General features: G+C 42.9%; 1 protein-coding gene, 1 long non-coding RNA gene and 1 pseudogene across 16 annotated transcripts in view; 2 read left to right on the top strand and 1 right to left on the bottom strand.

Moving 5' to 3' along the window:
* Positions 1–3373, bottom strand: part of LOC137201612 (uncharacterized) — a 172811-nt gene extending 169438 nt beyond the window's left edge. For 3 of the 12 annotated variants that reach the window (XR_010932252.1, XR_010932255.1, XR_010932259.1), the window contains exons 1-2: positions 2678–3364; positions 752–819 (exon numbers count right to left, since the gene is read on the bottom strand). This is a non-coding gene — a long non-coding RNA (uncharacterized lncRNA). Of the gene's footprint in view, positions 1–751; positions 820–2677 lie in introns of all 12 variants that reach the window. The other 9 variants (XR_010932251.1, XR_010932257.1, XR_010932253.1 and 6 more) reach the window with 7 other exon arrangements.
* Positions 3374–3442: 69 nt separating this feature from the next.
* Positions 3443–14382, top strand: M6PR (mannose-6-phosphate receptor, cation dependent). 4 transcript variants are annotated; one of them, XM_067695664.1, is made up of 8 exons: positions 3443–3830; positions 8919–9092; positions 9878–10044; positions 11091–11200; positions 11477–11607; positions 12163–12289; positions 12749–12867; positions 13863–14382. In XM_067695664.1, exons 1-8 carry the CDS (start codon positions 3655–3657, stop codon positions 14020–14022), a joined length of 1164 nt encoding a protein of 387 aa, XP_067551765.1. In that variant the 5' UTR covers positions 3443–3654; the 3' UTR covers positions 14023–14382. The 4 variants fall into 4 exon arrangements, 3 of the variants coding, with proteins under 3 accessions (XP_067551765.1, XP_067551766.1, XP_067551767.1); XR_010932247.1 differs by having other exon boundaries at positions 3444–3830; positions 12749–12926; positions 13863–13895; XM_067695666.1 differs by having other exon boundaries at positions 3704–3880.
* On the top strand, positions 3888–8906 carry LOC137201608 (small ribosomal subunit protein eS6-like; annotated as a pseudogene).
* Positions 14383–14392: the final 10 nt, after the last annotated feature.

The following is a 14392-nucleotide window of genomic DNA, read 5'->3' as shown; positions in this document are numbered from 1 at the left end:
CGAAGCCTGTGCACCACAACTACTGAGCCTGTACTCTAGAGCCCACGAGCCACAAATACTGAGCCCATGTGCCACAACTACTGAGGCCTGTGTGCCTGGAGCCCGTGCTCCACAACAAGAGAAGCCACGGCAATAAGAAACTCGCGCACCGCAGGGAAGAGTAGCCCCCATTCGCCACAACTAGAGAAGGCCTGCGTGCAGCAACGAAGACCCAACACAGTCATAAATAAATAAATAATTTTTAAAAAGCGTTGTGAATTTCATGATTTATACATTTTACCTCAATAACAAAAAAAAAAACTTTAAACATTGAACTCTAATTAGTAGGCTTGGTTTACCAGTTATAAAGTTACTTCCTGTGTTTTCTCACGTGTGAACAAACATATAAATATGCTGAATATAATGGGAGCTAATTTCCCACTCTTGGAAAGATATATAGATTTCCTAACTGTCTGCTGAGAAGGACCAAAGCAAGGACACACAAGTAGCAATAAACACACACTGTAATCAGATCTTGGTTTCTCAATACCCTTCTCCACTAAGAGGAACCAGGCCGCCTTCGAGATATGATTGATTCTAGGGTAAGAAAAGTTCAAGATCCACATGGAACATCTATGTGCCCAAAAGTAAAGGACTGCTCAAAAAATGATGGGGACAAGTCCAAAGGACAAAGAAGCCACCATAAAGAGGCTCCCACTGACAGTTCAACAGTGACCCAGTGACCCACAGCCTCCAGCAATTTTCCTCTCACCTCATCAGTGGGCTGCATGTTCCTGTGGCAGGAACCACATCCTTTCTTCAGAGGTCTGAACCTCTCCCCTGTGGGTGGAAAAGTAGCACTTCGTTTAAGTTTCTAAGTTGCTTCCTTGTTAACCCATCTTCAGCCCTCAAGGTAGTAGCTGCATTTTGTAGTTCCTACTTCTGTAAGATTTGTGTGTAACTTACAGTCCTCTCTTACCCCTTTTAGTAATTATTTTTTACTAAAAAATGACTCTTTATACTAAATTTTTCCTTAAAATGACTCATGTGGTATCTGTCTTCTGATTGGATGCTGAGTGATACAGGATCATTATTTCCCTCTTAGTCCTATCAAGAAATGCATACCTAAATCAGGAGGCAACATCAGACCAAACCAAAATGAGAGACATTCTACAAAATAAGTGACCTGTACTTTTCCAAATTTCAAGGTCAAATAAGATAAAGAAAAATGACAACTAATTGCAGTGTGTGACTCTGGCTTTGCTTCTGTGGTTGGGAAAGGGTAAAAAAGTGCTATAGTTCCTAATTTTGATAATTATACTGTGGTAATGTAAGAATGTCTTTATTATTAGGAAATACACAATGGTGTACTTAGTGGTAACGGGGAACTTACCCTCAGATTGTTCAGAATAAAAGTGTGTGTGTGTGTGTGTGTGTGTGTGTGTGTGTGTGTGTGTGTGTGTGTGTGTGTGTGTGTAGGGAGGATGTGGGGGGGAGAGACCAATAAAGCAAATGGGGCAACATGTAAATACTTGGCAAATCTAGGTAGAGTGTATGCAAGAGTTCTTTGTACTCTTCTTGCATTTTTCTAAAATGTTTAATTTACTGATATATTAAAATTGAAAATTACCAAAAACAAAAATATATTTAGCCTTTGAAATATGTTAAATATGATCATTTTTTAAAGGAGGGCATCAATAAAAGTTCAAAATTGAAATCTGGTTCAAGATGGCAAATAGAATACATGCATAATGGGTCTGAGAAACTACCAAACAAATATCAAAAGATTGCTAAGCAGATCAGAAAACGTGAGCAGGTAGAGTGTATTTGACAGTGAAACCACAGCAAAACCTGTAAAAAAAAACTCACACAGGACAAAGCTCTTGAGAGGTTAAAAAAGGTATTCCCAACAGAGCTCCCACCTGAGAGCCGACAAAAGAGCAGGCCTGGGACAATTTTCAAAGCCATGAGTTGAAGCAAGCATCAGAATACCTAGCGCTTTCACGCACCCTTCCCTTTTCTGCACATACTAAAGAGGAGGCAGCCTCAACATTTGATTTTAGGAACCTCCTAGAAGCGCTTTCTTAATATTTTTATTGGAGTATAGTTGATTTACAATGTGTTAGCTTCTGCTGTACAGCAAACTGAGTCAGTTATAGACACACGTATATCCGCTCTTTTTTTAGATTCTTTTCCCATATAGGTCATTACAGAGTATTGAATAGAGTTCCCCGTGCCATTCAGCAGATTCTTATTAGTTATCTAATCTATATATAGTAGTGTGTATGTGTCAATAGACAAATTACTTTTATTATTAGAAAGCAACTCATCTTTCAATTTTCGTATTTTTTACTTAAGACACATCCAAACCCAACCCAGATATACCACCTAGCCTGAATTGAATGTACCAGTTAATATACAAATACAGTTTCTTATAGTCAGTATAACGCAGTGTCGACAGCATGAACTCTGGACTGTATACACAACCTATATAACTAACTTATCCCTAAATGATGGAGCCAGAATACTGACTCCATAACTTAGTAGCTGTGGGGCCCAGGGTAAGTTAAAAAAAAAAAAAAAAGTCACTTAGCCTCTGTCGCCTTTAATTTACTCATCTGTAAAATGGGGATAAGATACTTCCTCAGTAAGCTGGTTGTGAAGGTGAAGTGAACTGATACTCGTTTAAAACACGTACAACAGTGCCGGGTTTCTCACAGTGTCAGCTTCTATTATTATTCGATTCAAAACGCTGTTCTAGCTCTGGTGAACACAAAGAGGAATCAAAATCCAGTCGCCATCCGAGGAGACGTTGGGAGGCACACGCAAATGCAACGAGGAATCAAAGCAGAAACAAACCAGACTAAAGCCAGGTGCGAGCAGCCAGCGGGCACTGGGAGGACGGAACGGTTCCAGCTGAAAAGGTTGAGTCCAGGAGTCACAGGAGCCTCTGAACCGAGTTCTATGAACGGGTAGGACTTCCACACACGGCTAAGACGCCACACGTGAGAGACACCGCAAAGGATCTTAGCAAAGGCGCAAAGACCAAAAATTGACTTGTCTCGGTCAGCAGAAGTGGCTGCAGAGTGTTTATCACACAAAATGCCGGAGGGATGATAAGGCTAACTGTAATAGTAACCCCTGCCGCACCTCACGGTGCTAAACCGGAGACAGGACGTAAAGAACAAAAGTGACGGTAAGAAAGCCAGGAGGACCACGACCCAGTCGCTCTCCACTATCCTCCAGGGACAACGCGACTCGGGGCCAGCACACAGCGAACCAGCGTCCCCCTCAGGCGGCAGAGATCTGAAGCAGCAACCAGCACGAGAACTACAGCTCCCGCCGCGGCCTGGGGATCTGGCCCCGCCCCGCATTTCCACTTCCGCCGCCCTCCAGTCCGACCTACCAGGGAGCGAGCCTGGCGCCTGACCGCGCGTGACCCCCGCGTGACCCCGCGTGACAGGGGCCCGAGCCGAGAGGCCAGGAGGTGGGAGTCTGGGACCCCAGTCAGGAGAAAGGCGACCCGCAAAGGTGGAACTAAACTTGCAAATCTCGATAGGGATTGGAGTTGATGCCGCGGGGGCGGAGCCTAAGGCCCACGGTCCTGGCCAATCAGCGTCCGGGATGATCTGAGAGGCCGGGAAGGGGAAAGCAGCGAAACGGTTCTACCGTGACATGCCGCGGGGTCTAGTGGGAGGAGCAGTTGCCCAGCGGCCGCCCGGCACTTCCTGTTTCCGGTTCCCGGAGTGGAGCCCAGCGAGGCGCTCGTGGGGTCGCTGGCTCTGCCGCGAGCTCTGGAACCGGGGTCTGCGGCCGGCCCCTCGCTGGTGCTGTCTCCCAGCCGCGAGCAGGTACTCGGCCGGGGATTCTGAGCTGTGGCTGCTCCCTTTGCCTGTGACACGTGAGTATGAGGGGCGTGGAGGAGTGGGCTGGAGAGCGCTCACCCCTCGTGGCTGTGACGGGGGCCGGGATTGCTGAGTCTCCCTTGGCCCGGGTTCTAGCCCAAAAATCCAGCTAAGGAGCCCGAGGGTAGAAAGGCGGAGGCGTAAGGTTGGGGAGTTACAGAGTCGCCAAGGGAGTGAGGGAGAAAGGATCTCCAAGACCAGAGTTTGGAAGGCAGGGAAAGGAAGGTCGCTAAGTCTGGAGTCTGTTCGAGGTGTTACTGGATACCCGTAGACGGGATTTTGGCCCGCATCGTAGAGGGAGGTCAGGTGGCATCATTTGTAGAGGGTATGGCCCTAAGCATTTGCAAAGTCGGGAGACTAGACGGGACGCGAATGTCTGGAAGCCTGGAAGAAGTTTGAGGGAGATGAGTGTATGGTACGAAGAGTCGCCAATAGAGGGATTTGCGTTCCTTTTTGGAGAGAGCTTCCGCCCTTGGGCTAGAGCTGCTTTCTTAAGTCTTTTCAACCTTGGGCGGTTCAGCTAGTTAGGGCTGCTCTTCTGAAAGTGTGGGCTGCTGGAGACAGGAGATAAGGGCCGTCGCCATCAGAAATGAGCCAGAGAGAAGAAAGTAGAAATTCCACCGAAAAACAGAAAATGGTCATGGCTAGTCTGGGGGAAGTGAGTGGTACAGAGGCCTAGTGATGTAAAGTGTTTCCCAATTCCTGACTTAGTCATTGGTCATCCCATTGGAGGAGAATTTTTTAGCCTTAACTGTATGGATCTATCGTTGTAGAACAAGAAAATTGAAAGGGATTTTTCAAAATCTTTAAGTCCTGCCGCTTGTTTCCAAAGTATCTAGGACAAACTCTTGCATCTTGAGAATCTAATTGTAGCACAATTAGATGTAAAAGGGGACTACCCAGCCCTTGGATTTCATACTCTTACGAATACATTTTTGCACTCCTTTATTTATCAGAAAATAGCTTTATACCATGACTCATTCAAGTTGCCTTACTAATAACTTCATACACGTTTAATACTTGTATAACCTAAGGCAAGTAACTTAAGCTCTGTAGGAATCAGTTTCCTCATCTGTAAAATGGGAGAAATTGTATCTACTTTTCTGGGTTGTGAAGATTGATGAACATAATCTAGATAAAGCACTTAGAGCATATGCCACTGAATCAAAGAGAAGCAGCTCAAACGTAGCCAACTCTTAAGCAGGAAAGAGAAGAATATATCTCTTTTTATCTCCTATCTTTTTGAACCAATAATTAAATGAAAGCTAGTTCGACTCAACTAATGCTGGCTGCAGGGTGTTCAGCCCTTCATCCTTTTGCAGTTTTGTGAGAGTCTTTGTTCTAATTTGGGAAAAGAAATCATCAACTGTTAACAGATAAGGAACTAACTTTGAAGCCAAAGAACACAGTCTTGTGTGTGAGCATCCCTCCAGAAAATGGTCCTGGATAAAAGAATATTGAAAGCACAGAAAGTTGAAATTTCAAATTGGGTCCTGCAAGAATATAAAGGAAATGTCATGCTTAATCAATCTACTAAAAGGAGCCTCTTATTTTAGTCAGCTGGTCAAGTTGTGTGGATCAGTGAGTGAATTTAGAGAAGGTAGGAGTTTGAGGTCTGGGTTCTTTATTCTGCCTCCTGTTTAGTGAACCATGTGAGGAGTCACTTCCCCTTCTTGCTTTGTCAAAATGAAAGCAAAACTTTGACTGCCTACTCTGATCTCCAGAAAACTTTATGTGAAAGGAATGGTTAAGTGTAGACCATGAGCTCAGAGCTGCACTATCTGGTTCACGCCACTAGCTGTGTCTAGTTTTCTCCTCTGTAAAATAAGGACAGTCGTATTTACTGCATAGGGTTTTTGTAAGGCTTAACTGGTTAATGTATGTTAAATGCCTAGCAAAAGGCAAGCACTCTATTAAGTGTTTCCTGTTGATGCTTTGTATGTGTTTATGGGAGCCTCAGACTTTGTGGCTGGCTATACTTATTCTATGGAAACACCTTATTAATATTACTACAATGAATTGATGTTTGGAGTACACCAAGTCGGGGAGATGACTTCCCAAGTATTGGTTGCCCTAGTGGAATGTGGGAAACGGAATGTCAAATGTGGGACTTCCCAGGTGGCGCAGTGGTTAAGAGTCCACCTGCCAATGCAGGGGACACGTGTTTGATCCCTGGTCCGGGAAGATCCCACATGCCGCAGAGCAACTAAGCCCGTGCACCACAACTACTGAAGTCCACGCGCCTAGAGCCCGTGCTCCACAACAAGAGAAGCCACCACAATGAGAAGCCCGCGCACTGCAACAAAGAGTAGCCCCCGCTCACCACAACTAGAGAAAGCCCGCGCTCAGTAATGAAGACCCAACACAGCCAAAAATAAATAAGTAAAATAAATTTTAAAAAAAGAATGTCAAATGTAAGTTCATTTAGCTTTTTATCATGGTGCCTCAGAGGCAGTTGGCCACTTCAGGATGAAGTTGAACATCTCTTTCCCAGCCAATGGCTGCCAGAAACTCATTGAAGTGGACGATGAACAAAAACTTCATACCTTTTGTAAGAAGCATATGGCCACAGAAGTTGCTGCTAATGCTCTGGGTGAAGAATGGAAGGGTTATGTGGTCTGAATCGGTGGGAACAACAAACAAGGTTTTCCCCATGAAGCAGGTGTCTGGACCCATGGTAGAGTCTACCCGCTACTGAATAAGGGGCATTCCTGTTACAGACCAAGGAGGACTGGAGAAAGAAAGCACAGATCTGTACGGGGTTGCATTGTGGATGCCAATCTGAGTGTTCTCAATTTGGTCATAGTGGAAAAAGGGGAGAAGCATATTCCTGGACTCACAACTTCGCCTCGTCAGCTGGGGCCCAAAAGAGCTAGCAGAATCCACAAACTTTTCAGTCTCTCTCTATGTCCGCCAGTATATTGTGAGAGAAAACCCCTAAACAAAGAGGGTAGGAAACCTAGGACCAAAGCACACAAGACTCAGCGTCTTGTTACTCCACGTGTTCTGCAACACAAACGTCAGCATATTGCTCTGAAGAAACAGCATACTAAGAAAATAAGGAAGAGGCTGCAGGATATGCTAAACTCTTGGCCAAGAGAATGAAGGAGGCCAAAGAAAAACAACAGGAACAGATTGCCAAGAGACGGAGGCTGTCCTCTGAGAGCTTCTACCTCTAAGTCTGAGTCCAGTCAAAAATGAGATGTTCTAAGAGTAACAAATAAATGAGATCAGACATCCAAAAAAAAAATGTAAGTTTGTTTAGGAGAGTGGAGAAAATTTATTCAGGTACCTATTAGTACCCATTAAATTCTGCCTGTTTTAAGTTTTATATGCTAAAAATGCAGTGGAGTCAGTGGACCAGCATGACAAAGAATTAGAGGACTTTAAAAGAGTATTCAAACCAAAGTCCAGACTTGTAGTATGGAAGCATTTTATCATAAGTGAGAAAAATTTGGAAGAATTGAATCTTTGTATCAGAAAAATTGGTGATACTGTTATAAAATTAACAAGTAGTGATGGCCTAAGGGATCATTAATGGATACCAAAGTGATTTCTTTTGAAAGGGTAAATCAGTGTATCCTGGGTATAAAGATGGAATTAGAGAAAAGAAAATGAGTTTGGGAAACAGCCGCACACTGCCATTCCTAAAGCAGTACAAGCATCAGATGAATTGGATTTGCTAAATTGTAAAGTGACGTGATGAATTCCTAGAGTTATCAGCAATTGGAAGCTAGAAACTCTTGAGGTTCATGACTGTAGAGCCTGAGGTGGGTTTTGGAATACTTATTCAAACCACTCATTTGGACCTAGTGAATTTTGTTCTTCCTATCATTTAAATGATTGAATGATTTTTCAGAGGTGAGACATCAGAACAGGTAGATGTCGAGTTTTAGGTGCTGTGGCAGTGTTTCTCTCTGTTTATCATTCTTATGGTGAATATGAACAAAGACTGTTAGATGCTCCTGAATATTAAAATGAGGACTTAGGTCCCAAAGTATTCAAGTCTTTTTCTCTATTTTACATCTTTCTTAATAACTTCCAACTAGCCCTTATCAAGTGTCAATTGTAATTCGAGAATTATCTTATGGAGGGCCACTGGTTTAAGCAGTATTTATGAACCAGTATTGAACTCTAAATAATGAGACATCTTAATCTAATTTCTTGCCAAATGGTAAAGAGGCAAGGATGTCTCCACCAGGCTGTCATAATTTAATTCTTTTTGTTCTTTCCTTTCCCTCTTCTCAGCCCCATAGTTTGTTCTGAAGGACTTACCTATGAATTAGACTGAAAGTGATTGATATATAGAGAGAGTTTCCTGACACAGGTGATAGATACATATGTGCATGTGTGTGTATATATATATATGTATATCTGTATATGGGTTTCCTAACACAGGTGCTCTTGGCACAGAGATATTAAAAGGTAATATTTGTTGCATATGCCAAAGAATCTTATAGTTTCTGCATAATCAAAATACTGTTCATTGGTCACACTTAAGTATTCTCTAGGCCATTGATTGGTTCTTCTGACAGTTTCTAGGACCAAAAATGTGTTTTTCTCCCAATACAGCTTAGAAGTCTAGATATTCTTTTTTTGTGCGCACCTTGCAGAAATCTCAACAACAATCTATAGACACTAACTCTTCACCAAGGCCAATGCTGTCCTCTTTGTTGAATGTACATGAAAGGGGCACGAGAAGGAGGTGACCAGTGGTGTCAAGCAAGGGAGTCAGCTAGGAAGAAGCTTTTGAAATAAGTTTTAAAAAGAAAAAGAGAAACCTGGAGATTTAAGGTTCCAATTCTGAATATTAAATAATGGAGAAAACAGAACTTGAAATGGAGACAAGAAAATAAAGCCCAACATCATAATAATGAAGAAAACTGGCTAGTGTAAAATAATAGGTGGTGGGTGGAAGATTAAAAGGTTAAAAAAATACCATTCATTTATGACACATTCATATGCTTTCTTTCTTTCCCTTCTCTCCCGATCCTCTCCCTCTTTCCCTAACACACGCACTTCCTCTCCCAAAAGGATGTTCCCCCTCTACAGCTCCTGGATGACTGGCCTGCTGCTGCTGCTGGCCGTGGCAGTAAGAGAATCCTGGCAGACCGAAGAAAAAACATGCGACCTGGTAGGAGAAAAGGATAAAGAGTCAGAGAAAGAGTTGGCTCTACTGAAGAGGCTGACGCCGCTGTTTAACAAAAGGTAAATGAGAAGAATCTTAAAGGGCTTGAGGAGCTAACTTTATTAAAGAATCTCTTCCTCCTCTTACTGATTTTATTTTAGTATTTTATTTAGTAGTATTTAGTACTGATTTTATTTCCCCCCCCAAACATAGGGGGGATACATGTATCATAACCTCCTCTGAGAGACAGTTCTAATGTGAACTTTAGCAATATTAGTCTTATTTGGCCGTGCTATCTTGCTTTCCTTCATGATATAGAGCACATGCTCAGCCCAGTGTTCAGCAGCCATGTGCAGGTACCTTATGCAGAAGAGTAGCGGTTTCCAAGACTGGACCCAAGAAACCAGCTCATAGGAACTAAAAAGCATTATTTGATGCCTCGATATTTACAAGTATCAGAATAACATATTTAGGCCTGCTGCGTCATCATAAGTGTCAGGAATCTTCTGGTATATAAATCTGAAGATAATCTTTAAGGAAGGAGGGTGTATCTCATGAACACAGACCCTTACTCAAGGGGAAGCAGTAATGTTTTAGCATAGTCTAGAGCAATTATTCTAGAAATATCTAGAATACTAGCTGTCTTGGATGCTGTATTTTAATCAGTCGTCATCAACAGATAGGGTGTTCTGTCTGGGTCATGGATATCTCATGATGCAACAGATATTATTCACTAGGACGTTTAGCCGTGACATCAGATAAGTAAGTTGAGTGCACCATTGTTGTTGTTGTTAAAAAGGAAACTGCTCTTCCTAAGGCTGACAGCTGTAACTGTCCTCTTCCTTCTCCTCACTTCTCCTCACAGCTTTGAGAGCACCGTGGGCCAGGGCCCAGACATGTATATCTACATGTTCCGGGTGTGCCGAGAAGCTGGCAACCAAACCTCTGGGGCAGGCCTGGTGCAGATCAACAAAAGTACTGGGAAGGAGACAGTAGTAGGGAGACTCAACAGCACTCAGATCTTCAATGGAAGTAAGATTCTCCCTGTTGATCAGTTAATTGAATCCCTCTGATAATCCTGTATGTCTCAGCCCTTCCCAGGCTCTTCAGTGTACCACACGGTATGTGTGGTTCAGCTCATCTGAGATACCCCCAAACCACAGGATACCTAGTTCCACAGCTCCTCCACAGCCAAGGCTCAGGACATTTATGTGTTTGTTTTAACGTGAGATCAAGCTTTTTTGCAAACCAGTCAGTCTACAAAAATTTCCCCACCATCTTGAGTTATGTTGATAATATTTCTCAAAAATCATAAAATCATATTGCTGGAAAGGACTATGTGAGCAACTGTGGTCTATTTTCCTCCCTTAAGCAGATAAGTAAATTATTCACTGCACATTGTTGCTCCTATAAATAACATAATAAAAAACAACGTCAAGAGTTTGGGGCTAGAGGTCAGAAGACTGGATTTTTGATCCAGCTCATATTTATTTGTCCTGTGACTTTGAAAAATCATTTCACCTTTTTGATTTTGTTTTCTCATATGCAAAATTGGAAGCACAGTCCTTACCTGATTCACCTCATGTGATTATTGATCAAATGATACTTTGCAAAAGAAATTTGAACACAGTAAATACTAAAGAAGGAAAAATGCCCCTCAGTCTTCAAAATCATCCACTTTGAATTTATCTGTGGTGACTTTACGATCTTAGGCTTTCCCTTGCCACCAAGTAATTGGATGGAACCTCTCCTTTTGATGTTAGCAGGTATTTGGAAAATGAGTCATGGTTAAGGTATGGATCATAATTGTATTTGCACTGTCAATTGCCTTAATTTTTGTGGAAAATTAAGGTTATTCTTGTATGACTGTCTGATTCTTAGTCGTCTTAATAAGGGAACACATAGCTGTTATAAAGGAGCAAGGTTTAGCTGCTGTTTCTGGTATACAGAGCTCATCCTGAAAGGGTTATTTTAATTACAGCCAATTTCATTGAACTCACTTCCACTGTACCACAGTGCCCAGGTCTGCCTCTGCTTTTCCCGCACCCCAAAGCTCCGTTTTCCTTGTTCCTCCTCAGGTAATTGGATCATGCTGATCTATAAAGGGGGTGATGAATATGACAATCACTGTGGCAAGGAGCAGCGTCGGGCAGTGGTGATGATCTCCTGCAATCGACACACCCTAGCGGTGAGGCACCCTGGGGCCTAGGAGCCTAGAGGAAATGAAAGGACTGGCCTGAGGTGGGAGAGACTGTCCAGAGGGAACAAGATAATTGGGACCGAGGAGATAAAACGAGAAGTTCAGCTTTTCCCTGAGTCATAGGCACCCGTGTTCCATCATACATGGAAGAGGAGGTTTTGGACCAGGAGAAAGCAAATGTTTTGGGGGTTTTGGGGGTTTGTGCTTTTTTCAGACAGGTGTCAGACACAACATAAATGTTGTGTTCTGTCCTCTTGTCATCAGGACAATTTTAACCCTGTGTTTGAGGAGCGAGGCAAAGTCCAAGACTGTTTCTACCTCTTTGAGATAGACAGCAGCCTGGCCTGTTCCCCAGAGATCTCCCACCTCAGTGTGGGTTCTATCTTACTTGTCACGTGAGTACGTTTTCCTTTATCAGTCCAAACCTTTTTTTTTTTTTAACTCCACAATTACTTGGAGGTCTATAGGTACAAATAGTGTGTGTGCATGTATATGTTATACTGTAATTTGTAAAAATCCTCTTTAAACTCTGCGCAAGTTTTAAAAAATGACTTAATGTTTTGGCCCCAATAAATATTTGCATTTGGATGTAGGGTTTTTTCCCTACTGGAGGGCTGGACAGTTTTTAATATGCTGCCATTAGATTATTCGAACTTTTAAAGAAATGGAGTTGTGTATCTAATGGTGACTGTTCTCAGCCCTAAGTCAGAGTCACAAACTCTGTCTTATTTTATTCTGATCATTTTGGTTTTCTCAGACTGACACTCTAATTGGTTTTCTAAGGACCTACCAACCCCCTTGTTCATTCAACTGACTACCCTTTTTTTTTCCTTTCATTTTTATGGAACACAGCTTAGGAAATAGGTAACAATGAATATAGAGATTATCTTTAGTTTCTGAGTCTTACTATTTCTTGGTTTTTGAGTATAGATGTCTTTCTCTCTCAATAGGTTTGCATCGCTGATCGCCGTCTATATCATCGGGGGGTTCCTGTACCAGCGACTGGTGATGGGAGCCAAAGGAATGGAGCAGTTTCCCCACTTGGCCTTCTGGCAGGATCTTGGCAACCTGGTAGCAGTAAGTAACAGGGCAGCTGGCTGAGTCCGTGGCCTACAGACAAGGTTGAATGACCAGCCATCCTAGTTTGCCCAGACTGAGGGGTTTCCTGAGACACCGGACATTGGGTGCTAAAACCACAAAAGTCCCAGCAAACCAAGACAGTTGGTTGCCCTAGTACAGATAAGCAACATAGCATCTTAGTGTCTGGCCTTGTTAAGGCTTGGCTGGAAGAGCAGTCCTTTTCCTGAGATTTGGGAGCCTGATACAGCTCTTAAGGGGCCTAGGTGAGGAAAGGGTGAGGCCAAGTTAGAACCTGTCTATTCTTCCCCACATTCAATTTAAGCTGATCCTTGGAGCTTTGGGGTTTTCTCTTCATTATCCCTGGAGAAAACCAGTTCCTGACACATTCTTGGACCATAACACCTGAAAGCTGCTGATTTCAAATCATTGTTTCCTTCCTTTCCTTTCCCCCTACAGGATGGTTGTGACTTTGTGTGCCGATCTAAACCCCGAAACGTGCCTGCTGCGTATCGTGGTGTGGGGGATGACCAGCTGGGGGAGGAGTCGGAAGAAAGGGATGATCATTTATTACCGATGTGATTGCACTTTAAATGTCCGGCTTCTTCAGCCCCCAAACCAAAGCATCCTCAGCCAGGTTTCTTAAGCAGCCTCCGCTCCAGTCTCTCATCTCACCCTTAATATTGCTCTTGCTTTCCGGTTTGCTTTTGGTTTGCATCCACTTGTCAGTAGTAGAAATGCCTTCCCTTTGTTCCCTATTTGTCTTCCCTCCTGAGAGGTACAGTTGTAGGACAGAGATAATATAATAGGGCCAATGACAGCAGAGGCTGTTGCACTGTCTTTTGGTATCAGAAAGTACAAGTAGGGGAGTTATCATGAGCAAAAGGGTATGGCAGGCTCCCTGACCCTTCCTTTTTTAAACACATTTTCACAAGTTTTTGAGACACTGGATTTCTTTAATTTAAAAAAAAAAAAAAGCAAAGAAACATTATTTATACAAGGTTTGATTGCTTTCATGCTGTTGCTCTGTACCCTACAGTATAGTCTCCATGAGAATCTGGATGTAATTTCTTGCTGCTTGGAACTATTTTGCAGTGATTACTTGGTTGTAGTCCAAGTACTGCCATTTGGTTTGAGCCTGGTGATGTCGTAGACTTAATTCTCCCACCTCTGGAATTAGGATGGGAAAATTTGAAATTTCCCAATTAGAGGATTACAAGGTACCATACATCATTTGCTGGCATTGGAGTGACTTTATAGCTGGAGCTAGGACCTGGATTGTAGTCTAAAGTTATTGGTCCATCTGCAGCCAAAATGCCTAATCCAGAAGTCCACTCCATTGGAAAGGGACATTGAAATTGACCTCCTGTGCTGCCGGGGTTCCAGAAAAGGGAAGTCTGTTTACCTTGGTAGTGGGATCTCCTTGATGACTTTCTTCTCCCACTTGCAGTCAAAGCTGGCGAAACTTTTCTTACTCCTAAAACGTTCCCTGTATCAGTATTTCTAAACATGTTGCACTTTCCTTCATAGGCATGTCATTTTGACTTTTTTTTTTTTTTTTTTTTGCCCCCAGTCTTCTGGAAAGGGAATGGAGGCAGAAGTGGGACATCCAGGGCTCTGCCACCTTCCGCCCTGGCTGCGGCGGCTGCAGCACTTGTCCCTTTTTCTGGCTCAGGGACGTGTCTTCTTGCCCACGACATTACTTCTGTGGGGAGACGGTCTTAATCTTCTGATGCTTCCACCTTTCTGTTCAGGCCGTGTGCCCAGAAACCTGGCCTGATCTTTGTGTGATAGTGAGCCTGGGCCACTGAAGAGTAACATGGCTCCACTGGACACAGGAGGATGGAATCAATAGGCAGGGGCCTCTTTTAGCCTTTAGAGAAGGAAATGAAATGATTTCATCTTTGGACTTTTAAATACTATTGGAATGATTTTTTTTCTTCTTTCTAAACAGGGAAAATAATGTTATAAAAGCATCTTTTTTGTTATTTGTTTGCATCCCTCCCCCACACTCTGGTGTTTTAAAAATGCAAAAAATATATGTATACATTTTTTTGTACAAAAACACTTAAAAGATTAAAAAGAAAAACACGTTGGCCTAGT

This window comes from Pseudorca crassidens, chromosome 11, assembly GCF_039906515.1.
Source record: "Pseudorca crassidens isolate mPseCra1 chromosome 11, mPseCra1.hap1, whole genome shotgun sequence".
Lineage (NCBI taxonomy): Eukaryota > Metazoa > Chordata > Mammalia > Artiodactyla > Delphinidae > Pseudorca > Pseudorca crassidens.
Note: the sequence above shows the minus strand (reverse complement) of the source record. Positions and strands in the feature narration are given on the sequence as shown.